The 26,970-nt window shown below is 35.9% G+C and overlaps 3 protein-coding genes across 4 annotated transcripts; 2 read left to right on the top strand and 1 right to left on the bottom strand.

Moving 5' to 3' along the window:
• The first annotated feature begins 7,374 nt into the window (after positions 1-7,374).
• LOC130722212 (squamosa promoter-binding-like protein 1) lies at positions 7,375-16,431 on the top strand. Its single transcript, XM_057572870.1, has 10 exons — positions 7,375-8,598; positions 8,856-9,040; positions 10,944-11,560; positions 12,338-12,412; positions 12,501-12,607; positions 12,689-12,807; positions 12,941-13,082; positions 13,758-13,908; positions 14,545-15,180; positions 15,582-16,431. The coding sequence occupies exons 1-10, from the start codon at positions 8,030-8,032 to the stop codon at positions 16,029-16,031; spliced, it is 3,051 nt and encodes a 1,016-aa protein (XP_057428853.1). The 5' UTR covers positions 7,375-8,029; the 3' UTR covers positions 16,032-16,431.
• Positions 16,432-17,315: 884 nt separating this feature from the next.
• On the top strand, positions 17,316-22,146 carry LOC130722211 (pentatricopeptide repeat-containing protein At3g06430, chloroplastic-like). Of its 2 annotated transcripts, XR_009013807.1 has the most exons (3): positions 17,316-17,753; positions 18,503-19,877; positions 21,838-22,146. XR_009013807.1 is itself a non-coding variant. In XM_057572869.1 (2 exons), exons 1-2 carry the CDS (start codon positions 17,394-17,396, stop codon positions 19,631-19,633), a joined length of 1,491 nt encoding a protein of 496 aa, XP_057428852.1. In that variant the 5' UTR covers positions 17,316-17,393; the 3' UTR covers positions 19,634-20,102. The 2 variants fall into 2 exon arrangements, 1 of the variants encoding a protein (XP_057428852.1); XM_057572869.1 differs by lacking the exon at positions 21,838-22,146 and having other exon boundaries at positions 18,503-20,102.
• Positions 22,147-24,725: 2,579 nt separating this feature from the next.
• LOC130722210 (S-adenosylmethionine synthase 1-like) lies at positions 24,726-26,864 on the bottom strand. Its single transcript, XM_057572868.1, has 2 exons — positions 26,705-26,864; positions 24,726-26,205 (listed from the first exon to the last, which is right to left on the bottom strand). The coding sequence occupies exon 2, from the start codon at positions 26,192-26,194 to the stop codon at positions 25,010-25,012; it is 1,185 nt and encodes a 394-aa protein (XP_057428851.1). The 5' UTR covers positions 26,195-26,205; positions 26,705-26,864; the 3' UTR covers positions 24,726-25,009.
• Between the last annotated feature and the right edge of the window lie 106 nt (positions 26,865-26,970).

Raw genomic sequence — 26,970 nt, 5'->3', positions numbered from 1 at the left:
ACAACAATCGTTCCGCTATATACTTACCTTCTCAATCATTACCTTCACCATCCGTATCTCATCATTATTACCAAGTTCAGTACTCAACCTCTAAAACCACGGAAACTCCACACCACGAACCTTCTACACCCAACCTTATCAATCCTCACCCCAACATATCACCGATTGCAGATCCAATTTCCTTGCCACAACCCCTACCAAAACCCACATCTAATTCATGTCCATCTGCCAGACCTGTGCACGCAACTTCGTCGAAATCGGATTCTCAAATTTCATGGGCCTCAGGTTCGATCTGTCCTTGTTCCCAAGTTTGCACCCCATGTGTTTGGTAATATGCCTGAGCAAGAGGAAGTGCAATCCAACTTGTCTAACTCGTAATTCAGACAATTGATTCCATGCCACTGGAAGTTGTTTCAATCACTACTTGTTCGTCCAAAAAACACACTATTTCAAATTCATGGTATTTGACGAAAACAATTTGATCATGACATCAACAAGATGGACGCTAGTGTTTCAAAACAGAAGTATGCACACTCTTTTCCATGTGTTTTTATTAGATATTCAACACTTACTCTCTTTGGTTTAATTTGGAAGCCTTTTGATCCTGGTATTTTGAGGCAGCTGAGGTCCTTTATCGTGATGAGAACTCGGGGTCGAGTTCTTCACAAGAAGAGGAGTCTGATGTAGGAGCAGATTAATTAGAGGTTTATTATTTTTTAGTATTTTTAAATACATTTAGGATCTATTATATTTTTTTAATTAAGTTAGGATCTTATTTATTTTTGGTTAGGAACTTATTTATTTTCAACTAGGATCTTTTATTTACAATTAGGATCTTTTGGGATATTATTTATTTTTCTGTTAGGATATTTTCTTTTCTTATTTAAGCACTTGTAAGGCATAGCCTATGAAGTTTTTGATTATTATAAAACGAGATTTCTCTCAAACTCTGGTGGATTACAGTTTATCAACTCTGGTGGATTCCAGTTTATTTTCTAGGGTTTTAGTGTTGGCTAAATAAACTGGAATCCACCAGAGAAAAAGAGAAAACTCTTAAATTTTATTATTAATAAAAAACTAAATAGGTTATGCCTTACAAGTGCTTAAATAGAAAAAATAGGAAAGCCCTAATGAAACTAAATAGATTCCATTCTAAAAATAAAAGATCCTAATCTAAAAATAAAAAGATCATAATTCTAAAATAACAAAAATAACAAATCCTAGTAAATTGATCATAACTTAATTAAAAGCAGAATAGATCCTAAACATATTTAAAAATACTTAAAAATAACAAATTCCTAATTAATTGCCCCTGCATCAGTCTCCTCTTCTTATGAAGAACTCGACCCCGAGTTCTCATGACGATAAAGGACCTCAGCTGCCTCAGAATACCAGGATCAAAAGGCTTCCAAATTAATCCAAGAAGAGTGAGTGTTGAATATCTAATAAAAACAAATGGAAAAAAGTGTGCAGACTCCTATTTTGAAACATTTGCGTCCATCTTGTTGATGCCAGGATCAAATTGTTTTTCGCCGAATACCATAAAATTGAAAGAGTGTGTTTTCTGGATGAACAAGCGGTGATTGAAACAACTTTCAATGGCATGGAATCAATTGTCTGAATTGCAAGTTAGCCAAGTTGGATTGCACTTCCTCTTGCTCAGGCATATTACCAAACAGATGGGGTTTAAACTTGGGAATAAGGACAGATCCAACCTGAGGCACAACCATAAGTGTTGGATTGCAAGGTGTGACTACTGCCTCGATGCCCAAATTAACAGAGGTGTTTGCCTCGGATATAACATGGAGTGCAACCTCTACGATGTCGTCATATCTAGATAGAAGAGAACTGTGTGTTGGTGTGCTCTCGCTGCACAAATCATCCATCAATGTTTTTGCCTCATCTTCCAGGACAACAACATAGTATGGCGCAAATGAAATTTGAAAATCTGATTCCGAAGAAGTTGTGTGCACAGGTTTGGCAGATGGACATGAATTTGATGTGGGTTTTGGTAAGGGTTATGGCAAGGAAATTGGATCTGCAGTTGGTGATATGTTGGGGTGAGGATTGATAAGGTTGGGTGTAGCAGGTTAGTGGTGTGAAGTTTCGGTGGTTTTAGAGGTTGGGTACTGAACTTGGTAATAAGGATGAGATACGGATGGTGAAGGTAAGGATTGAGAAGGTAAGTATATAGCGGAACGATTGTTGCTATTGTCGCGTGGAAACCTATTTGGTTTCCCTCTCCTGTCTCGTCGCTGGTTACCGTTGTTGGTATTGTTGAAATGCTTCGATATAGCCGCTGTGAACGTCGCCATCTGTTGCGTCATAGCAGTGAGGGCCGTGGTAAAAGCCGCGATAACACCCTCTAGGTCTGCTTTGGTCACTGGTTGATCTCCCATCGTTGATCAAGCTAAGAAAAGAGACATGAGAGAGCCTGCTCTGATACCACTTGATACAGCGGAAGTCGTACTAGGATTGCAAGTGCAAATCCTAAAAGAAAAGGTTTCTGGAATCCACCAGAAAGGGAATTAGCCAACACTAAACCCCTAGAAAATAAACTGGAATCCACTAGAGAAGAAGAGAAAACTCTTAAATTTTATTATCAATAAAAAACTAAATAGGTTATGTCTTACAAGTGCTTAAATAGAAAAAATAGGAAAACCCTAATGAAACTAAAAAGATTCTATTCTAAAAATAAAAGATCCTAATATGAAAATGAAAAGATCATAATTCTAAAATAACAAAAATAACAAATCCTAATAAATTAATCATAACTTAATTAAAAACAGAATAGATCCTAAACATATTTAAAAATACTTTAAAATAACAAATTCCTAATTAATTGCTCCTGCATCATAATTTAATTAGAGCTTGGCACTGCAAAGCATATAGGTCCTCCACAGTTTAATTAGTTCATCTGTGAGCTGAGCTCCATCAATATAAGATCCAAAAGACCAAAACCATTAGATCAATCTCTTGACCTTCTATCAAATAACATTATTTATTTTTGACAGAAGAAATTCAAGTTTTAATTTAGTGTCATTTTTTAGGTATCAAAAGGAAATGGCATGAACATTAATTAACTTAACAAAAAAAATTCTTCGTGTTCATATACCTGGTTGGAAATTCCCAAGTTGACACAAAAAAAGTAGAAAAGAAATTGAAACCTTTTATGAAGTAATACAGAACACCTTAATAGTTCAGATACATGTTGCTGTTATATATACACTGTCCTGAATCCTGACAGAACCATCCCAACGACCAGGTGTGCAGTTTGAAAAATATAATACTCCTACAAATAAAATACCAGGAGGAAACTGAAGATTGTTACAGAGAAAACCAATTGAAAACAAGTATACAACGTGCCATTAAGGTAGTTCTGATCTAATTTTAAGTGTAGTGAAGTAACCTCGATCTAACGGCAATTATATTTGAAATAAACATTAATATTATAGACAATGAGAACAGGTTCAGCACACATTAATTTCAGTGTTAATTAAGGTATTCTCACAGTTAATGGCTGCGAAACTAATCTCTCGTCTTATAGTCAGCACATAAATTAATATTCCCACAATTGATTCGCATGAGTCGGAAATCGAACCGCTCAACCACTTTACTTGAGGGACAAAGTGCTGAACTATTTTTGCTTTGGTTCAGCACACACATGATGACAATACCAATCAACTAACCGCCGTTGTTCCTTGAGCATTTTTTTATGTCTATTTTTTATATAATTAATATTACAAAATTATCCTTTCAAATTACAAAATTATGAGACTGACAAATTGATGATGTTTTATTTTTGGTCAAATAAATTGATGATGCCTAAACTAAGGACTTCGCTTCCTGTCCCTTGGGCCGGGCCTCGGTACTTTTGTATACACTTCAGATAGAGACACATATGAATAGAGAAAAGTTTTATCCAAAAACAAAATGAATAGAGAAAAGTTGAAAAAAAAATATTAGATTGGGTTTTTCTTGAATCTGGATTGACATTGTCTCTTTATCTCCAACGGTGATGCGTAAGCCTTGGAAGGATCTTCCGACACGGTGGGAGTGGTAACTACAAAGATACATCAACGCTCAAATCACAATGAGGGCATAGGGAGAAAATCTCAACGTAATAGAAAAAATGTTAATGGAATTCTTTGGATGAGATGATTTTAATCTCAATCATTTCGGACCTCTGTGAACCAGCATAGTGTCCCCTTAGTTGTAAGATCTTTTTTTTTTGCTCCAACATAAGATAGTTGTAAGATCTTTGGACTGACTGGGACGACATTGAACTAGCCCAAAAAAATGTATAATTAATTTAAGGCTTAATCCTCATATTAGTCCCTGTCTTTGTGTCGCCGTCTGAAACAGGTCCCTGACCGGAAAAATTTGGGGATTAAATCCCTCTCTTTTAAAATCGTATGGAGCCAGCCCTCGCCGGAGCTCCGAGCTCGGGCGAGTGATGATGCAACGTGCTGACTATGTAAATGAAGGTGACATGGCACTAAAAAAATTTAAATTAATTTACACATATGATAATTAACATAATTAACCTAATTCTAATTATAAACCAAAACTAATTAAACATTCTTAATTCCCGCCCCCAACTAATCCTAATTCCCTAACCAATTACCCCAATTCCCAATTCATCAAACACTCAGAAATTAGGGTTCGTACTCCTCCATCTCCCCGAGCTCCTTCTTCTTCCCCATTTCCTCTCGCTGCTGAATCGCGTTCTTCTTCCTATCTCATTCTTCTTCTCCGTTTCCAGCGTTCCCTTCTCTTCTGAATCGCGTTCTTGTTCTCTTCTTCTAGTTCTCAATCGCGTTCATGTTCTCCTTCTCCTACTTCTGAATCGTGTTCTTGTTCTATTCTCCTACAAATAATGAATTCTTCACCTGCTTCGTCCTCTCGTTCCAAGCCAAGGTCTGCAGGTGGAAGGGTCAGATGTTAATGTGGTCTCCCTCTCATCATCAACACAGCTGAGACTCGAGAAAACACAGATAGGAGATTTCTGAGATGCAGGAGATGCATCTGTAGAGCATCAACACTGTCCAAGAAGTTACGCTGTAATGTTATTGTTTTGTGCATGTTTATGATCATATAGTGAGTGGGTCATGTGAAACGAACATTTATCTCATTCCCACAAAAAATTCTACTATAAAAAATTAAAAAGACAGTAATGCTTTAAGACTTACCGATGAGGCTAACTTACATAAAGATAATCCACTACAAGAAATTTGGGTACCCAAATATCGTTGGAAATTAATTTTTTGACAGATTACTGATTGACCAAAATTTGTAGCTAGGTACATGTCTTGACGGTAAAATTTACCGATAGTTTATCCAAAATCCATCGGCAAGCTTCTCACAGTCTTAACCGTCAATAAATTATTGATAATTAACTTACAAATAAATTTTGTAATTTCATTAGATTGAACATTTACAAAAACACTCTTCCTCAGTTCGTCATGATGAAAGTACTGTTACATTGATGGAAAAAACTTCAACACTTTAGCCCTTCGTCATAATTTGCAATCTTCGTTTGCATATTCCTATGTTCCAATACACCACAGAATAAATGAAGTTCACCGATAATATATTGTTTAAATGATGAAAATTACTTAATAGCATACAAATTAAACTTGAATGAGCTCAAACTTAACTTTTATATCTCCCTAAAGTCTATCCGCGCATGTTGACTTAACTCGTTAGGACAACCCATCACTTCCCCTTCGAAAGTTGTATGTTGGATTCCTACTGCTGATGTGAAGATTGTGTTGATGGACAATTTATAAGAACCTTCGTAAGCAACCATGGTTCCAAAAGCATGCCTTGACTTATGGTGGTGAAACACCTTAAAGTCATTTGATTGTTGTTTGAGGGACACTATACTTGTAGGGATCCTGTGGGTGATACCTCTTACATCAGGTTGTTATACAATTTGGAATGGATCTAGGATATTCAACGATGTTAGTTTGAATATCTTGGTTCAAGTCAAATTGCTTAGCTACACAATATATGAGGTGTTGCGACCATACATCATCTTCTATTTCAAAAACTCACAAATAACTCACAAATGAAAAAGTTGATATAAATAGTAAATGTGAAGAGTTTTTTCAAAGTTCATTTTGAAACCTATTAAGTAACAATTTTCAAAATTTAACAAATATCTCATTCATGAATAGACAATTTAAGTTCATGATTGTTGGGAGCACAAATTGAAATGTAAAACTTAGATGAATGAAGTTCACAATATTATCATAAAATACAAAATAAATTAAAAGATTGAAGTAATTACACTTACACCCACTAACATAACATATCATTCATTGCAAAAAGAGTCACTTTCGTTCAAACAAAATTGGCATACATATACTAATATAATTTCTAATTATATAGTAAGTCGTGTATTTATAATGTTTTTAACTTAGTTAATCACATACAATTGCAATCACACATTTTTTTTATAGGCAAATGTTAGTTGTTAGTAATGTTAGTAAATTAGTCCCTCATTAGGATTCAAACCCTGGACCCTTCACTCTTCATCTCACCTAACACTTATATCTCATAACTCTTACCACTTGAGCTAAGTTTTGGGGATAATTGTAATCATACATACTCACAAATATTAATATCATACTTTTATAATTAGTTATTGAGTGCTCGAACCTTAAGACATTTAATGAATGATTGTGTCCTTTAACTTATATATCATTGTATACTTGTTTATCTATACAACGTGAGACTTCTATTCTATTACACTTGTTAATCTAATACTCCCCCATCAAGTGAGACCCATTTTTTTTATTCTTGTCTAATCTAGGCTTGTACTCATTCGTTTGAGTCGCAGAGGTCATACAAATTGCTTTTCCCGAGCTCGTACTCCAACCGAACTTTAGAGGTTGTTGGACTTGTGTTCCTTTATTTGAATCTCAGAAACCTTATAAGTCGTTAGACAATTTTAGCTTTATTACAATATTATAATTTAAGTTACGTTCATATCAATACAAAACCCTAAGACACTTATATACTATTGTACACTTTTTTATTTATACAATGTGAAATTATTTATAGTCACACTAAATAGACTCTATCATTATTTTTTTTTATGAAAAAAAAACCTAAAATTCCTCAGCTATTGTGAGTTTGTTTTGTTTCAGTATTTTATTTTGACTGTTTCTGCTTATAAAAAAAGAATTTGACTGTTTCTAGATTTTACTTTTACTAAATACAGGTGTGTTTAAAACCTTTCAAATTATTTTAAACGGTGTATAGTCCAACGGGTTTGAATTTTAAACGGTGTGTATAGAGAAACATTTATTAAAAGATATATCCGATTAACAACGAGTTTGGAAGAGTTAGTCTTGCGGATATCGGTCATGAGATACCTTAAAAAACCAGAAAAATTCCTTTACCTCCATGATATCACAAGAGAGAGAGAGGTACTGACTGTCTCTGCACAGAAACAGAAACAGAAACAGCATTTTCTTCAAATTCGTTCCTAACCTTTTCCTAATTTCCCTCTGTTATACGCATGCTTTCTGTGGCCACCTTCTCCTATATTCATTCTATCTCCCTCCCTCTCTTTCTCCACTCTCCACTCTCTGCTCTGCTTTGCCACCTCAACTTGTTCTCTCCTCCTTCAGTTTTGATGCAAAAAAACTCTTCCTTTCACACTTGACAATATGTGACATTAGTGTGTTGTATCTTGTGATATATGCTGCAAGTTTGAATTTTGCAATTCTGGGTCGCTTGTTTGTGATTTCAGGGAAGTTTCTGTCATCTTTGCAGCTTTTGGGTAAGCAGATATTGTTTGGATCCATTCTCACGCTTCTTCTGATTGGTTGTACGGATGAACAAGCTAGAGGGGTTTGTTTATTGTTTTTAGTTATTTGATGATTCTGGGTGATTAAAGTTGTGATTTTTGGAGGTGGGGTTTGAAGTTTTTGTGTGTTTATTGTAATTCTTCAACTGGGTGGATTTGGAATCTGGAAAATTTGTAACTTGTTGTCTTTTTATGGGGTTTTGATTCATGGAGCCTAAGTTTCAGGATGAAAAGAATCAGAATATGTATGGACCAGTGGTGCCAGAGATGAAGGGTGTTGGGAAGAGAAGTTTGGAGTGGGATTTGAATGATTGGAAATGGGATGGTGATCTTTTTACTGCTAAGCAACTGAATTCAGTGCCATCAGATTGTAGGAGTAGTAAGCTGTTAACTGATTTTGATGCTGAAATTCCTGCAAATGCTGAAACTTCTATCAATTTGACTTCTGCCTGGGATGGTATCAACCCTGGGGAAGGAAGGAGAGAATTGGAGAAGAGGAGGAAGGGTGTTATTACTGAAGGAGTGGAGATGAATGATGAAACCGGTTCTCTTGGTTTGAACCTTGGGGGTCAAGTATTCCCTATCATGGAAGGGGAGGAAAAAAGTGGAAAGAAGTCAAAGATTACTGTGACTGTTTGTCAGGTGGAAGATTGTAGGGCTGATCTTAGTACTGCAAAGGATTACCACCGTCGCCACAAAGTTTGTGATGCGCATTCTAAGGCTAGCCAGGCTTTAGTGGGAAATGTTATGCAGCGATTCTGCCAACAGTGTAGCAGGTCAGTTAGGTTATAAAACGATGGTTTCTTGGACTGTGAAATTGAGATTTATGATATGTTCATTCCTTTAATGTTCTAGACCATGTTCTAAAGTAAAGAGAAATATGAGAAGTCTAGGGTTTGCCTTGGGTTAAGTTTTTAGTGCTGTTGGGGTGTTTCTTGTACTTGGTTGTTTAAAACCTGCTTTACATGCTTTTTTAGTTTCCAGAAATTTACTTTAGCACCCCAGTTGGTGCAACTTGGGAAATTTATGACAGGTTTCATGTTCTTGAAGAGTTTGATGAAGGGAAGAGAAGCTGTCGTAGGCGTCTCGATGGCCACAATAGGAGGAGGAGGAAAACACATCCCGATGCTCCTGTAGTTAATGAAGGCCCTCCGAATGAAGAAAGGAGCAGTAGCTACCTGTTAACGAGTCTATTAAGGATACTGTCCAATATGCATTGTGAGTGTGTGTTATACACTTGTACTTGTAATCATTATTTACATGTTTGGCAGAGAGTGATGCTTATTTGGTTGTTGTTTTGTCTATATATCTTCTCTGGATTGAGGAAAATCTGATAATCATAAAATAAAATAAAAAAGATAGGTGGAAAGTGCTGCATGGATGACACACGTTGGTGAAAGGTGTTAATTGATATCTTTCCTTTTGTGATTTTTTGATTTAATTCTGAAACTTTTGTAGCATAAATGAATCTTCTGAGAGGTAAAATGGAAATTAATAGCTATTCTCTTTATGGAAGTGTTAACAATTGTGTTTGATACGAACTGAAAGTAAAACACCTGGTTCAACTGTTCTTAGTAGTAGAAGTCATGGGTTGGTTCTTTGCTGGAGAAAAATAACTGTGCACCATTTATCCACCTACGTCTCTTGGATTAGTCCCCTAGTAATTTACTCTCATAATGGATATAGGAGTCATGTCATAATTTGGAAAGTAATGTGTACTTCATTTTCATAATTCATATTTTCTGTCATTCTTTTTGTATATTTTATTAAAATGGATTTCTCCTTTTTATTAAATAATTTATTTTTTGGAGCACACAGAACTCAATTAGCTTTGAATCTTGTCTATCTTAAAAGTATATGCCTCAGGGTTTTTAGGGTTAGTGGTGTACAAGTAGTGATGGCAATAGCGGTGGCAGTGAAGGTGGTTGTTAAATGTTAAACTTAGGTGGCTGAATTTGTTGTATGGTATGCATGTGGGAAGCAGAGTCGTATTCATTGTTTCTTCTTGGATTTGGACTTAGTGTTTTGGGTTAAGAACTGTGAAGGGCTTTAGATAGCTGTTTTTCATTTTCAAGGAATTCTTATTCAGAATTAGAGTATCAGAAAGACATACATAATATGAAATCTAGTATCAGGAGAGATAGCTTTAATTTCAAGCTCCATAAGACCTTTAGCTTGGTTGATTGTCTTCCATATTCAGGTAGCTGGTAGTTATTACTAGTATTTGTACAAAATGCTCAGAAAACTGAACACATACATGGCTTGATGTTCACTATGTTCATCTTGTGGTTTGATATGATTTAATTTTTCTCCAGCATAGGCTCTTTGAGCTTGAATCTCTTTGTTTATTAGTAATTCAGCATTATAGTAACAAGTATAGTGAGTTCAGATTCTCAATATTCATGACTTGGAAGTGGAATAGTAAAGTCTCAACAGGTAAATCAGCGCTTAACTTAACTGCTCATATACCAATCGGGATGATTTGGTTATGTGATATCGCAAGAGTTATGATGTGTGGCTTGACTATAGTGATAATTGTGTAGTAATGCTAATCTGGATTATTTAAATGAAAGACTTGCTAGTCGCTGTGATGTTTTTAAGAGTATTTTTCTGCGATAGTATCTGAAGTTTTAAGCTTCACGTAGGTTAACACCCAAGTAGCCACGTGGTTTATCTTTTGAACAATTCAGCTTGACTCCTTTGCTCTATTATGAACTTTCATCTGCCAAAAGGATGGAAAATTCACTTGGCAAGGGAGTTGGCCCGAATTAATAATCTAATGATAAAACCGATTTGCCCAGATTGTAACTAGCATGAAGTATTTGGTCAATTTATGATAATGATTCTCTGTTTGTCTTTCCTGACTGTACCATCATTATCATTTAATTTTTTTGTCCACTTGTATTAACTTTTGAGCACATAATACCAGATAGCTAGAAAGCTGGAAGATTTTCCATTCTAGTGCGTGTGTTTAGCTGAAACATTTCTTTAAAAAATGAATGTTTCCTTTTGAGGATATTAAAATTATCTTTGCTTTTGGAACTTCTATGCCTATTTATAGTTATTTAGAATATTGACATGCTTATCTGACTCCACATATTATGCCTTCTATAAACTGTAGCAAACGGCTCAGATCATACGAGAAATCCGGATATTCTGTCTCGTCTGCTGGGGAACCTGGCAAGTATGGCTGGTACAGTTAATGGAAGCAATGTAGCGTCCTTATTGGAGGGATCTCAATGTTTGATAAAAGCTGGGACAACTGAAGCTTTACAGAATGTTCCGAACACAAATTCAAGGGTTCCTGAACCATCCAGACCGTTTGGTTCTTCTATCAAGATGGGCAATGACCTAATCCATCAAAACCCTCCAGAATCTAGGTTACAGTGTGTAGCGGTTCCTGCTAATGACATAGCACAGAAATGTATACCTTCAGGCAGTGGTGCAGTAGAAAGTTTAAAATCTCCTTTCGGACCACAGTCCTCAAAAGTGCCTCTGTCAAGGGACAACCTTTCAACCCAATTAGTTGCCGCAGAGACTGCAGTTGGAAGAACTGGATTAAGCAATATTGACCTGAATAATGTATATGATGATGTTCAGGATCATACTGAGAACCCCAGGAATTCCCATCCTTCATGGATACAATGCGAGCCTCTCAAGTCAAGTCCACCACAGACAAGTAGAAAGTCAGATTCAACCTCTACCCAGTCACCATCCAGTTCTAGTGGAGAAGCTCAGGTATATTATTTTAGTGATTTGAATTCATTTCCTTATCACTGTATAGCTTTATAATGTTCCTATTACTTTCATATCTAAAAAGTTATGGTTTTGCAAATGTTTATTTTTGGATGATTGTTTGTATATCTTCTTTTGATGGATGGTTAGCACAAGCTTAGTGCCCATGGGGGTTTGCTTCCAAGGGAATCAATTGCGGCTAGTATCCAGTTTCATCTACCTATGGCCAAGATCTTTGTTCTTATCAATTTGTCCATCATCTTTGCCTTTCACTGTATTTATTGGTGCTGTTAGTGCTAGTGTGTCTCAGATACTTATTATTCTTGAAAGAAGAGATAAGATTTATAAGGCCCTTCATTTATCATATGGATTATATAGTGCATGCTTAGATGGGCATATTATGTTTCTATGGGTACAAACCTTATATTTTCTTTTTGTTTTAATTTCTCTTTGTTCTAATCTGAGTATTCATGTTGATCTCTCAGCTATACTGCCATAGCAAAATTCATAATTGGTTGCCTGATTTGAGATTTTTGAAAGTCATGCCTTCATACTCTTTAACTTGTGTATATGGTTAATTTAATTCTTACTAATTGATAAGTATTGTATTTCAGGGTTCATAAAAGTCATGGTCTACAGTCTATACCATTTTTATCCTCCTCCCCACTCCCCAATTTAATGATTTGATTTTATACGTGTAGCTTTTTCTTGTTCTTTTTATTTTCAGTGACTGTCTGAAGATTGTATTTATTAAATCTGTTCACTGTTTTCTGTTTACAGAGTAGCACGGATCGAATTGTTTTCAAACTCTTTGGCAAGGATCCAAATGATTTCCCCCTTGATTTACGATCACAGGTACCTTTTCCCTGCTTTGGAATTGCTATAAAAAATTTCACTATTATTTCTGTGTGGTATTTGATTTATGGTTTGTTTTGAAAACCAGATCCTGAACTGGTTATCTCACAGTCCCTCAGAGATAGAGAGCTATATAAGGCCAGGCTGTATCATATTAACTATATATCTTCACCTAAAAAGTTCTGTATGGGAGGAGGTATGATTTGATATGTAGGCTGCCTACTGGAACCATCAAAACAAAACAAAAAAATCTAAATGTTCTTATTCCTATTTGATGCTAAGCTATAATCTGGGATCCGGCTTGAGAAAGCTTCTTGCCACATCCAATGATTCTTTTTGGAGAACAGGATGGGTATATACAAGGGTGCGGCACTCTGTAGCTTTTCTTTATAATGGTTTGTTCCCTCTTACTGTGTGTTGCATGCATTCTTTCGTGTGATTGTGTGTCAATTATCATTATAATCTTCTATCATCTTACTCAGGTAACTAAAATATGTATATTTTTTATTTCTTGTATCTCTCCTGCAGGTCAGGTGGTCTTAGATGTGCCTTTGCGGCTCAAAAGCCCTGAGAATTGTGAGATTTTGTGCATTAAACCACTTGCTGTTTCTGCAAGTGCAAATGTAAAAATTATTGTGAAAGGATTGAACCTTTTCCTTCCCAGCGCAAGGTAAAATCTTTGTACCTGATGATCATGACAAAAATCAATAATGACTAATTAAATATAACACATTAAAAAAACCAATGATGACTAATTAGATGTTGCAGTGTAAAAATTTTAGAGGGGAAAAATATAGCATTTGAATACTATTCAATTAAGTTTTTTTTTCTTTTAAGGGGGCATGCCCCATTTGTACTGTATGTTTTTTTCATCCCTGCTGATGATGCTCCAAAGGAGCATAGAGTCAGCTGCAGAGGCATGGGTTTTGCCAACTTATTTAAATTATCACGTGACTTGATATACTGTATCGTAAGAAATTACGAATGAACAAAAAAAGGTAATGTTTTTGTTGCTTGCTGGAGATATATGGCCCTAGACCTAAGTGATGATTATTCAAGACTTTGAAAGAAAATGATATTATCGTGAAATAATTTTTACGGGCATAAAATAGTTTTGAAAATGGATGTGTGTGCGTGTGTGTGTGAGAGAGAGAGAGAGAGGAGGGAGGGAATAGTTTTGAAAATGCATGTGTGTGAGAGAAAGAGAGAGACAGAGAGAGGGACAGAGAGAGAGAGAGAGGGAGGCCCAAATGTCCAGGATGTAATTTTGTCTATGCTTATGGCATGCTTTACGTTTTGTTTACAGGCGTTGGCCTAGAAGTTAATAACTTCCTCTTCATTTCAGGTTGCTCTGTGCACTTGAAGGAAAGTATCTGGTACAGGATAGTTGTTTTGATTTAATTGAATGTGCTGACGCATTCATTGGACATCATGAACTCCAGCATCTCAGCTTCTCTTGTCGTATACCCAATGTGACTGGAAGAGGGTTTATTGAGGTGGTATCTTATACTGATAGTGATAGTTTATTTCTAAACAATTTTTTGCCCTGGCCTTTTTCCAGCTATAGGAAATCTGCTTAAAGGTCATGAAACAATTTTTTTTTCACACTTCCTACTTCTTCAATTGAGCTGTAGCTCAGAAAAATTGGAGCATACTTTTGAGACTTTTTTTAAATGAATATATCTTGGTGATTTAGTATTTCCTATTATTGATGCCTGCCATTGAGTGGCTTCTGTTCCAATCAACTTTGAATTGATCCTGGTCCTATGTAGTTCTTGATTTTCTTATTTCCATTGAAAACCGATCAATAAATGAGTGTTGAGTTTAACATTTTCCTATCTTGAAACCTTAGAGTTATATATAATCATGTGGAGCCAAAACTAGGTATGTAAAAGAGATGCTTTGTTCATGTAAATTTCAATTCCTTACGACAATGGATTAAGAAATAGGTGTCAAAAGGCCAGTAACTTATCCAAAGCACATGGAATAGATTGTTTCTGCAGATGAAACAGAGAATTGCCTGGTGGTTGAATCAGAGAAAAATATAATGCACAAATGAGTCATTTTCTCCATTCTATCTTGCTAGCTTTTGAAGTTGTATTTTTGTCTCTGAACTGATCATGTTTACTCAGGTGGAAGATAATGGTCTTAGCAGCTGTTCCTTTCCATTCATAGTTGCAGAGCAAGAAATTTGTTCAGAGATTTGCAATCTGGAAAATGTTATTGAGACAGCAGAGACTGCTGATGACATCCAGATAAAAGCCAAACTCATGGAAGAAAAGACTCGAGCATTGTATTTCATACAAGAAATGGGTTGGCTCCTTCATAGAAGTCGTGTGAAAGTTAGGCTAGGTCCAAGAGCACCTGTCCAAGATCGCTTCCATTTTAATCGGTTCACATGGCTTGTTGGCTTCTCTATGGACCATGATTGGTGTGCTGTGATGAAAAAGCTCTTGGACCTTATCGTTGAGGGTGCTGTTGATACCGGAGATCACTCCTCCATTGAGCTTGCACTGTTAGACATGGGTCTTCTACACACAGCTGTAAAGAGAAATTGCAGGCCAATGGTGGAACTACTGTTAAATTTTGTGCCAGTTAAGGCTTCAGATGGTGGAGACAGTAAAGAGAAGCAAGTCAACAAATCCCCTGACAGGTTCTTATTTAGACCTGATACTACTGTGCCTGCTGGTTTGACCCCCCTTCATGTTGCAGCAAGTACGAATGGCTCCGAAAATATATTAGATGCATTGACTGATGATCCAGGAATGGTAATTCATTTCTCTTCTGTAATCTGTATTCATCATGTTGAGAAGTCTCATGTTGACTAGAGATATAGCTAAATTAAGTGTTTATAAAGAGTAGAGCAACTCTCATCTCTAAGCGCTTTTGTAGAGTTAGCCTTAACCCGTATTCTAAGGCATCATATAACTTCATTACACTTCATTTTTTACTATTTCAAAATTCCTGGGGTGGGAGAGGTGTCTATGGAACCTAAAGTTAAACCATCAATATTCATTCTGTTTATTCTTTATATTTTAAAGCACTCCCCCCACTTCCTCTCTTGTGCCGGAAAGCTTCTATGATTTTTAGTACATGGTCAATCCTTATTTGAATTACTTTTGAAAGGATTTAGTAGAAAATGTTTTACCCCTATATTTTCCATGTTCAGGTTGGAACTAAGGCATGGAAAAGTGCTAAGGATAACACAGGTTTGACACCTAATGACTATGCATCCCTGCGAGGTTACTACTCCTACATTCAACTTGTCCAGAGGAAAGCAAACAAGCAATTGCAAAGTCATCTTGTGCTTGATATCCCTGGCACCCTTGTACATGACAAGAAGCAGAAGCAATCAGATTGGCATAAGTCATCAAAAGTTTCAAGCTTGCAGACTGAGAAGATTGGAATAGCAACAATGCAGCATCATTGCGGGCTCTGCCAGCGCAAGCTGGCACATGGTGGCATGAGAAGGGCACTGGTTTACCGGCCGGCTATGCTGTCAATGGTGGCCATTGCAGCTGTATGTGTCTGTGTGGCTTTGCTCTTCAAGAGCTCACCAAGAGTTTATTATGTGTTCCATCCCTTCAGCTGGGAATCATTGGAGTATGGGTCTATCTAATGCTGTGTATCAGATGCTCTTTGCAGTAGGCCTGCATTTTTCTTCTTGAAGTGTGAAAAGTATTAGTTGTGGGTATATAAGATAGTGGTAACTGTCATCAAAGTATATAAAGAAGGTTTACCTTCAGCTGTTCAGCACAGAATGTTCACTATGTGCAATGATAGTGTAGTAAGCTTGCGGCATTTAGGAGGATTCATTGTTTAGTCAATAAATGTGAAAGATTTACAAGTTGGTATTCTCAATTAGCTACTATGATTGTGAAAATTAGATAGGCTACTAGATGTGTAGTAGACTTGAGAGAATTATATAATTTGCAGGCAACTTTGGATTGAATTTTGGAGTCATTATGTACACCAAATATTTTCAACCATCCGATTATGCATTGGGATCTGTGCTACAATATTATTTGTCTTAAACATTGTAAGGTAAGCAAGTTAGACTTCGTAAAGGTGATGATACAAGTTCGGACAATGAGAAAGATAATTATTAAGAGAAGCTACTACAGTTTTTCGAACTGGTGGGAACATCTGTTATAGAAAGAAAAAATTACCAAATGAAAAATTTATGAAATTCTCTTTATTTATTATGCAAGATAGTCATCTCTTACATTTAAATAACTTAATTAAAATTTAAACATAATATAAAGTAGTTGACAAAGTGTAAAGATAATAATTTTTATAGTTTTAAAATATTTCTCTCTATAGAAACACAAGGTAATTTTATCTCTTTTAGTAATATCTCAAACAATGACACAAGGTGTTAAACTAAAAATAGGTAAAATATACTCAATAAAATCCAGAAAATTTGTTTGAAATGACCAATTTATAAGTGGAAGTTTTCTTATTTATCTCCTCCGTCCCTCTTATTTAAGTTTAAAAACCACCCAAAATGAAATTAAATATAAAACTAAACTAAATCAAAGTTCAAAAAAAAAAATATAAAACTAAATCAACATCTAAATTTTGAAGAACTAGGTATTTAAACCCTAAGAAATTGTTCTATGCAGTATAACAAAGTCTTGTAATTGACAAGTTGCACTAGCCACTAGTCCCTTTAGATTGAGGTAAAAGTAAGTTTTTTTTGTAAGTACTCTTTGATTCCGACAACTTTCTCTACCTTAGACTGGGGCACCATCCTCTCACCCTAAATTTATTGTACCAACAAAAAAACTAGCATCATCCCCTCACCTAAATCTATTGTAAAAAAAGAAGAACTAGGTATTTTAATACTAATTCAAATGTATTTCCATTTTCCATCTTAAATTTGAACTATAAATTTATTTTTAGCACTAAGTTCAAACATAACCCTCCTCTCCAATTCTCAGTTGTCTATCTGTGTGAGACAGTCTCTGAGGTTGTCTCGATGGCTTCAACATCATCATCACTCTCATTTTCTTCCTCCATTCTTCCTTCACCCATTCCCCATGCCAAATCCAACCCAGTACCCCAAAATCCAATCTTTCGGGTTACCCACTGCTCAGTTTCAGCTCAGGCGTCAAAAGCTGGTTCTTCTTCATCTTCTGTGTCCAAACACCGACGACAACGCAAAGAAACTGAGTTTCCTCAAGAATTGTTCTTTGAGAATATGTTGGAGAAACCCAAGAAGATGAAGAAGGAGAAGAAAAAGGTGAAGAAGCAGAGCAATCTTAAGGCCTGGGCTTACACTCTCACTGAAGCCTTATCCGATTGCATTCACCAGAACCAATGGCTTAAAGCCCTTGAGGTTACTCATCACTCAAAAACTCTACTTTTTTTATATAACTTCACTGTTGATTGAATGTTTGATTTTGATATTCTTATGTTCATTTGAGGGGAATAGATTCTTATAGGTGAAACCTTTACATGATTTGTCAAGGGAAATTTTTGTGCTTATATTTTTTTCATAAATATTTCTACAATTTTGATTGAGATGTGTTTCTTTAATGTAGAATAAGATAACTTTTTTATGTTACAATTCATGAACAAGTTCATTTGGTTGGTTGATTTTATGGGCTGGTGTTTTTTTGTGGGGTTCATTTAGGAAATAATGTAGTGTGGTACTAACTACATTGTAAGAGTTTATAACTTTTAACAGAAATCTTATAACCTCTCTTATTTGTGAGGAATTTAATATAATGTTACATACGGATAGAAACAGTTACATGTTTTCTATTAGAAGTTTGAAACTCAAGGAGAAAGATTACAGTGTTTATGTTAAGAAGTTGTTACTCGTAAAGGTGTCATCATACTATACCCAAGTAGCCCGCTCTTTTATGGGAGAATTTCTTTTGTAATCCCAAATTGCAAGAACTGTCCAACTAAAATTACAATGTATGGACAACATAAGCATACATGTTGTTGGATTAAATTTGAAATGACAGTGTATGGATTTAGATCAATTTCGAAGTGTTGGTTGTAAAGCTTTTCAAATGAATAATTCTTTTATAGGAATTATTATGAGTAACTTGCTTAATAAGTGATTTGAATATGCAGTTATTTGACATGGTTAGAGAGGAACCCTATTACCAGCCCAGAGAAGCAACTTACATGAAACTCATTGTGTTGCTTGGAAAATCAGGACAACCCCATCGTGCCCATCAGCTTTTTGACATTATAAAAGAAGATGGTTGTGAAAGTACCAAACTTTACACGGCCTTAATTGCAGCATATTGTCAGAACAACCTGGTTGATGGGGCACTTTTGATCCTTGATGAGATGAAGAACCTCCCTCAATGTCAGCCTGATGTTTTAACTTACAGTACTTTGATAAAAGCTCACCTGGATGCTCTGAAATTTGAACTGGTTGAGTTGCTGTTTGAAGAAATGGCTGAAAGATCTATCACACCAGACACTTCCACTCGGAACATTGTCCTCAGTGGTTATGGTAAGGCTGGGAGGTTTGATGAGATGGAGAAAATGCTGTCAAGTATGATGGAGAGCTCTACATGCAAGCCTGATGTTTGGACTATGAACACGGTCGTCAGTGTCTTTGGTAGTAAAGGTCTGATTGATATGATGGAGAAATGGTATGAAAAGTTATGTAATTTTGGGATACAGCCAGAAACACACGCTTTCAATATTTTGCTTGGAGCATATGGGAAGAAAAGATTGTATGGCAAAATGTCGTCTGTTATGCAGCATATGCGCAAGGTTCAATGTCGATGGACGACCTCAACTTATAACAATCTGATTGAGGCATTTGCAGACATTGGCGATGCTGAAAGCATGGAGCGCACCTTTGATCAAATGTGCTCTGAGGGTTTGAAACCAGATACGAAGACTTTCTGCTGCCTTATCAATGGTTATGGCAATGCTGGTATCTTCCATAAAGTAGTTAGCAGTTTTAATTTGGCTGGGAAGCATAAGATACGTGAGAATACTTCCTTTTACAATACAGTCATATCTGCATGTGCCAAGGAGGAGGCTTTGATGGAAATGGAGAGAGTTTTCGAGCGTATGAAAGAAAAACAATGCCAACCAGATGAAACAACATACTCCATCATGATTGAGGCTTACAGAAAAGAAGGTATGAATGACAAGGTATACTATTTGGAGCAGGAGAAGCAAATGATGATATCTGATGACAAAAGATCGAGTGAGCCAGAGGAGACGATCCATGGTTGATTTCTGGTTTAGAAATTTGAGTGCTAATGCATCTGCCTCTCCTCCATCTTTTTGAAGCTTCTTTGGATCCCATTTGAATGAGGACCAAAGAGTACTCATTGGCCTTTATATAGGCTCCAATAAGTGTTTTTTGCTTTGGATCCAAGTGGGCTCGTAGTCTTTCTATTTGATATAAAAAGAACCAATCAATCAGGCTGTCATGCTTCATTTTTTGTGATGAATAAGAACTCCTGCCTAACTTCATGTAAGTTCATTGCAACTATTTTGCTTTTTGATGCTGACAAGTAATAAATTACTTGAAAGTATTTTACTCATGACTTTTTGCATCAGTAGAAGTTCATGAAATTTCTACATTTTGATGCATTTATTTTCCAGGTATAATGTATCAGTAGAAAATCACTGTAATTGAATCTCTTAGAATGTTGTTATTTATTTTAATATTTGATGCATTATGCTTGTAGTTAACCTCCATCTGTAATCCCCAAAATTCCAACATTTTAATAAAGTAGTATCCTCCATAATCCATACTACTTGTGCACTGTCCATGCTTCCTTTATGTAATTTTCAAAATATGGAACTATAGATTTCCTATACTCCTTGGTCAGAATTGTTCAATCTTCTTCACTCCCCTTTTCCGACCTTATCAACGTAAAGTTTCTTTTCTCATCCACGCTTTTTTTTCCACTCATTTTTCTTCAAAGTATGTGATCTCAAAAACCTTGATCTTTTAAGGGTCAAAGAACGTCACATATTAAGAATTGTTCAATCTACAAGTTACTGGTATTTCCACTGCTCAAGTTATTGGTTCTTCATTTTCTAGTTGCTTTGGGGAAGAAAGTAATTGTGCATCATCATTTAAGTACAACTAAGACAAGAGATCGTGAATCACAAAGGTTCATTCAAAATTCCCACTATTTTATTTACAAATTGGAACTTCCACTAGCTTCTGTAATTTGTAAAGAACAGATATTAGCCTCAAAAAGTGCCATGACCCTTTCAAGGCCTCACTGTTTCAGTTAACTGGCAGCTTCCCTCGTTATATATCAGCAGGAGCCTGACCTTATTGTACATAGAAAAATGGTGAAATTTGATTGCATGGAAGCTAATAAAGTATTGCTATTTGCTAAAGTGGAAAATGAATTTACTTGAGCAGGCTACATGTCTTTTGCAGTTGTATGTCTTCTATGCAATTATGTTATTTTGGAGTATAGCTACTTGAGTTTGATACCCATTTTCATTTCCATTTTCCCTACTTTTGGCATTGATTTTTATAGCTATTTACAACATGTTTGGAAATCCTTGTATAATCAATTCTAAAACCAAAAACAATTTTGAGGAGAAACTGTGACTTGTGAGTAGCTTTTGGTGTCAATAAGTTGATCCAAACATGTTATTACACAGGGAAACATGTCTCCATTTTGACATTATAATGAGATTCATGTTTTCCGTCATCTTTGTCCTGAAAATTCTCTGCACTACTTCATAACTTCAGTCACAGAGTGCTCTTCAATCTCCATGTAGTAAGCTACTAGCTCCCTGGTTAACCGTATGAAGAACTCAAGCTGTTTCTAGATCTTGTAAATGCAATTTTGTCATTGGAAGGAAAGAGATATAGATGTGATGAGACATGTGATAAAGAAAGGAACAGAACATTGGAGAGGTGTAAAGTGAATTAAAAAGAAGTAATGTAAGAATCAAGGTGCTTATACACAAAAGTAGAAGGAGAAAAAGAGAAAAATTGCACTTTGAATATAAGTTCTTGTAGACAAAGCAGTGTCATTTCAATTTTTTAAAACTAATACAATAATGTGTTAATTAATATTTAGAAGATTAATTGAGCTAAAAATTTACCCTTAACACTCTTTTGTATCTTTCACTAGTCGCTTTTACAAATGATGTAACTGAAAGCTAGTGGTCCAGTATGTCGACAGGGTACCAGTACAATTGTGTACAAATGGCTTAATATTATTGCAATCTGTAAAATCATTGAGAAAAAAGGCAACACCATTATTCATAAGAAACAAAGGCTTTTGTTTCTTCACACAGTATGAATCTAAACACAAGGTTTTGATAATTCCACCTGTTTTTTTGTAAGGTGGTGTTTTCTATTCACTATGTTATGCCAAAGAAAATGTATTATTCTTTGATGGTTGTTTTTTATTGTTCTTTTAACACCTCATCATATTTTCACGACTCATGTGCAGAGTGGGAAGGCGAAAAACACATGCTTGTCTGATTTGGGTCCACTGCTGCCAATGACAGCACGAAAGAAGAAGGGAAAGTGATGATGGTGGTTAATTGTAAAGTGTGTGGTTAAAATGATGATTTTATTTATAATTAAAATATCTTCCATCGTGAGAAAGTCTTTACGAGGTTATAACAAACTTCTACACCGGTACCGATAGCCTAAATGGTACTTGATGGATTAGAATTCTTCAAGTCCAGGGTTCAAATCTTACCGGTACCTAGATACCAAACAAACTTCTACAATGACTTCCTACTACTATTTTGTCATGTGTATCATAGTATTTTTTTTCTTTTACTATTACTAAAGCATCTACACAATGGACAACTTTGAGATTAATCCTACTCTAGAGCATCTCTAATGTTGGTACCTAACCTTAGTTGGTATTTTATCACTTTTTTTGGGTCTAAAATGTCACCTAGAATATAAGGTATTGATGCACATTTTATTTCAATGATGATATCTTATTTTACTTTTAGACTTAAGTCTCACAATACCTCATATATTTATATAATTTATTTTCAACTGAGTCCCACAATAACCCACATGAATAAAAGAGAGAAAAATATTCTTTAGTTTAAGATCTTGTTGTGGTCTTGTGTCTTAAAGCTCGGAGACAGATCTTAAAAATAAGATCTAGATCTTAAAAAAAAGATTTCACACCCTCCAGATCATCAGCTTGCTCCAATGCAAGGAAATTTAAAATACAAAATCTTAAAATACGATCTAGTCACAAAGTACTGCATTAGAGATGCTCTCATATCACATTAACTGAGTTGATCTCTTCCAACAAATCATTCTTCATACACAATGTTTAGGGATTGAATCTTCAACTAAATGCTTAAAAAGTTTAACTATCTACCAACTATATTGAGACTTTTTGACATCTTGCTATGCTAATCCATTTTTTGTAACACAATGTATCTTTCAATGAAGTAATGATATTCGAGTTGAAAACATTCACATTTAGTGATATTGACCCTTAATGAGAGATTTTTCCATACATAAAATTCAAACCCCAAGTAATGACATTACTTAAGAGAGTTACAATATAGTTAGTGAGTAGTGTTTAACTTTAAAATTAAATCATTGTCGACCAAAAAAATAAAATAAAATCATTGATAAACAATAATAAATAATTCATATTTCCCATCCCCCAAAGGGTAAAAACTTAAAAGAATATAAAATCTGACATATTGATAGTCAGTTAGTCACATTCCACATGGGACATTTTCCCCAGGATTTAAAAACAGTTAGCCGTTAATAGTGGGCCTACCGCCACGCCAATAATGGTGTCCGGCTCAAACTGAGGGACAGCCAGGTTTTTTATCCATCTGTGATGGTAAATTTATATGATTGGTAAAATTATTTGATAAAATAGTTGAAAATTGAAAGAAAAACTAGTTTTGACTTTTTTAGTTTCAAGATGAAACATGTAGTCAAACAAACTCATGAGTTGGTCAAATAAATGTTTGTCTAAAACCGGTCAAAACCCTCTAATAGAATGTTTGGTAAGATATTTTTGCTAAAATAAAATTTATTTGACTAGCTCACTAGCATATAATAAAATTTAGTTAATGAATTTATCTTACTAACGTGTAGCATTTTTTGAGACACTACACCATTGTGTCTTATAGTTTATAATTATTCTCATATTTATCTAATTATTTTTTAGAATTTAATGAATGTAACTCTCTCATATTTATCCGCCAAATAAGCAAGTATGATTTTATTTTAATTAAAATTAAAAATGAATGTAACTCTCTCTTATGTGGCAAACATTGATTGAATGTCAGTGTAAAACTAATTTACACTGATCGTGCATATCCATTAAACTCTTATCTTTATAACTTAATAAAATTTCTTTATACATTTTTTACTCTTTTTTTTTACATTGGAAGATAAACTACAGCCCTCTAGAATTATTTCTGGACCTCCCCCTCTCCAACTTATTATGTCAACCCGTTCTTACCACTTGAGCTATCAATGACACTCTTCGCATGAAAATAGTTATAATTTAATTTCCAAAAAAATATTTTTATTAATTTTAGTTAAATATAAATTTATTCAATCAAACTTTGTAAAAAAAGTCACATTCCGTTTACATCGCTTTCATTTTTATTGAATCGGTTCCCATTCAAAGCATGAATCACATAAGGATTCAATGGCTACTCGCATGCTGTTTTTTATTTGATTCATACTCTCATGCTTATAAAAAAACATAAGAATTCAGTGGCTATTCTCATGCTATTTTTTATTTGATTTATACTCTCATGGATCTTGTCACCTTTAATTAATAAGATTTCAATGGAGTACTCTCATGGATTTTGAACACATTTAAAATTTGGCTTCAAGGACAAATGGTACCGACCCCACCTACTAACAAAGGTGTGGGAAGTCATCAACTTGTTAATTGCAAGAAAATGCTACTAATGCAATTTTGACCTGTTTTGGAGAATCTATTATCTATGTACTGACCCTTGCAGGAAAAAGAAACAACAAAAGGCAACAATAACACCACATTTCATGGGACCATATGATAGGGTAGTTATAGATTTGAAAACTTTAACACTTTCACCTTCCAAAGAGGAATCACATTTACTCCTCACTGAAACATTAGCTCAATCTGATTTGCTGTCCTGAATCAAGTTCCTGTTGATCAATTACCAACACTTTGGCAATCTAAATGACACCAATAAATGCACCAGATATTTTGTCATTTGCCAGTTCATAATATCTTCCTCTACACTGATTGATGAGTAGTGTCATTTCTCCACCTACAAAGTTCTTGCTTTTGTTTTAAGAAATTACCTTGTTTCTGCAGAAACACTAAAACTAAAATCCATATACAATCAATGTAAGCACTGCAATTCATATATAAATTGTATACTCACTTCAAATTTTGAGGTTATTACACATATCAGGGATAAATCCTGAGAGAACATTAATTTTTCTTCAGATTGACCATGTAAGATACATGTTCTGGATGAACACATACAATACTAGTACAAGAAAAAAATACAAAAAAAAATACCAAAAAATACAGAACATTAACTATCAGGCAGATACTTTGAAGCCTATAGGCACAACATGCAAAACACCCTTCTGAGAGGATTGGAATTTGGAACCACTTAGGCAGTAGGTTTCTCCCACTTGAGGGGCTTGACAACCTCCCATGTGAAATCAGTGTCATCCCTGCCAAAATGTCCATAAGCAGCAGTCTTCAAGAACCTGTTCCCACCTCTCTTGAGATCAAGGTTGATGGAGATCATGCCAGGCCTGAAATCAAAGGTCTCCTTCACAATCTGGAGAATCTCCTTGTCAGGGATCTTCCCTGTTCCATAACTGTCAACAAACACAGACAAAGGCTCAGGCACACCAATGGCATAGGAAACCTGCACAATGCACCTCCTAGCAAGTCCATTGGCAACAATGCTCTTAGCAGCTTGTCTCACAATGTAAGCACCACTCCTATCCACCTTAGTTGGGTCCTTTCCAGAGAAAGCACCACCACCATGAGCACCCCATCCTCCATAGGTATCAATGATGATCTTCCTACCGGTGAGACCGGCATCACCGTGAGGCCCACCGATCACGAAACGGCCTGAAGGGTTCAAATGGAAAATGGTCTTCTCATCAAGGTACTTCTCAGGAACCACAGGCTTGATCACATGCTCCTTCAAATCAGCAGCAATCTCATCATTTGTCACAGTCTCATCATGCTGAGTCGAGATCAACACGGTGTGGACACGAATCGGAACCATGGCACCCTTCTCATTGAAATACTCAACAGTAACTTGGGTTTTCCCATCAGGCCTCAACCATGGGCAAGTCCCATTCTTCCTCACCTCAGTAAGACGAGCACCGAGCTTCGTCGCGAGGACATGGCTCAACGGCATAAGCTCCGGTGTCTCATCAGTAGCATACCCAAACATATGCCCCTGGTCACCGGCTCCGATCTCCTCCGGCCGCTTCGTCAAATGTCCATGAACCCCCTGGGCAATATCAGGGCTCTGCTGCTCAATGTTAACAAGAACCTTGCAGTTATCGGCATCGAGACCGACATCGTCGGAGACGAAGCCGATGTTCCTGCAAGTGGTTCTCACAATCTTCTCATAGTCGACGTTGGCCTTGGTTGTGATCTCACCGAAGACCATCACCATGTTGGTCTTGGTGCAGGTTTCACAGGCCACCTTGCTGTCTGGATCCTGTTCCAGGCAAGCGTCGAGCACCGCGTCGGAGATCTGGTCGCAGAGCTTGTCAGGGTGTCCCTCGTTCACTGATTCAGATGTGAATAGGAAAGTTTCCATGGCCATCTTTTACAGTTCTGCACAAAAATAAAAAATCAAATTAGGTCAAACAGTGTAATCAACAAATCACAACCATGTCCAAGTCCAAGTTCAAATCTAGCTTAGAAAAATCAAGAAATGCAGCAAAACAATGACAATTCCTCCAGATCTGAAAGAAAACAGTGAAATCCAGCACAATTGGAGAGATTTGCAAGGGAAAATGCAGAACTGAGCAACCTAAAAGTGCTGAATTCAGAGTTGAATCATTCAGATCTATAGAAATTGAGATAGACAAGTAGCAGAATGATGAATCCAGTAGAGATCAGAAGCAAAGGTTTGCGAGTTTTGACATATTCACACTTCACTTCATTTTCTCTACCATCTCATTTCCGCTATTTTTCTATTTCTATCTCAAACTTCTATTCATATCGCATCATGCGTTCTATTATTATCACATCACTTATCGTATCGCTCGCTTATTAAGTGTGTTTTGTGTGTGAACAAAACTACTTTATTCCAACAGAAACCAAGTAGTACCTGGTGGTGTGAGAGAGAGGAGGGTCAAGTTGCTTGAACAGAGGGAAGCCGCTTTGGTATGATTAGAGGGACTCTGCTCAAGCGGTGCGAGTGGAAATGGAGGACTTGGGTGTGAATTTATAGGCATAGAGAGTGTGGGGGTTGTTGGAATGAAGTTAAAAAGACTGAAATATCCCTGCAAGATCTGGTATTAAAGATTCATGATTCATTAAATTGCAAAGGACAGTGTATTTAACGTGTTGGGCTTAGATTGGATCTGGAGGGTG

Source organism: Lotus japonicus, chromosome 6 (assembly GCF_012489685.1).
Source record: "Lotus japonicus ecotype B-129 chromosome 6, LjGifu_v1.2".
In the NCBI taxonomy this organism is placed as follows: domain Eukaryota; kingdom Viridiplantae; phylum Streptophyta; class Magnoliopsida; order Fabales; family Fabaceae; genus Lotus; species Lotus japonicus.
The sequence above is the reverse complement of the archived record's forward strand: the minus strand, read 5'-3'. Positions and strand labels throughout refer to the sequence as shown.

Coding starts and splice junctions, on each gene's coding strand:
- LOC130722212 (XM_057572870.1), top strand. CDS start 8,030: ATGGAGCCTAAGTTTCAGGATGAAAAGAATCAGAATATGTATGGACCA. Junction 8,599..8,855: donor TTCTGCCAACAGTGTAGCAG/GTCAGTTAGGTT, acceptor AATTTATGACAG/GTTTCATGTTCTTGAAGAGT. Junction 12,413..12,500: donor CCCTTGATTTACGATCACAG/GTACCTTTTCCC, acceptor TTTGAAAACCAG/ATCCTGAACTGGTTATCTCA.
- LOC130722211 (XM_057572869.1), top strand. CDS start 17,394: ATGGCTTCAACATCATCATCACTCTCATTTTCTTCCTCCATTCTTCCT. Junction 17,754..18,502: donor AATGGCTTAAAGCCCTTGAG/GTTACTCATCAC, acceptor TTGAATATGCAG/TTATTTGACATGGTTAGAGA.
- LOC130722210 (XM_057572868.1), bottom strand. CDS start 26,194: ATGGCCATGGAAACTTTCCTATTCACATCTGAATCAGTGAACGAGGGA.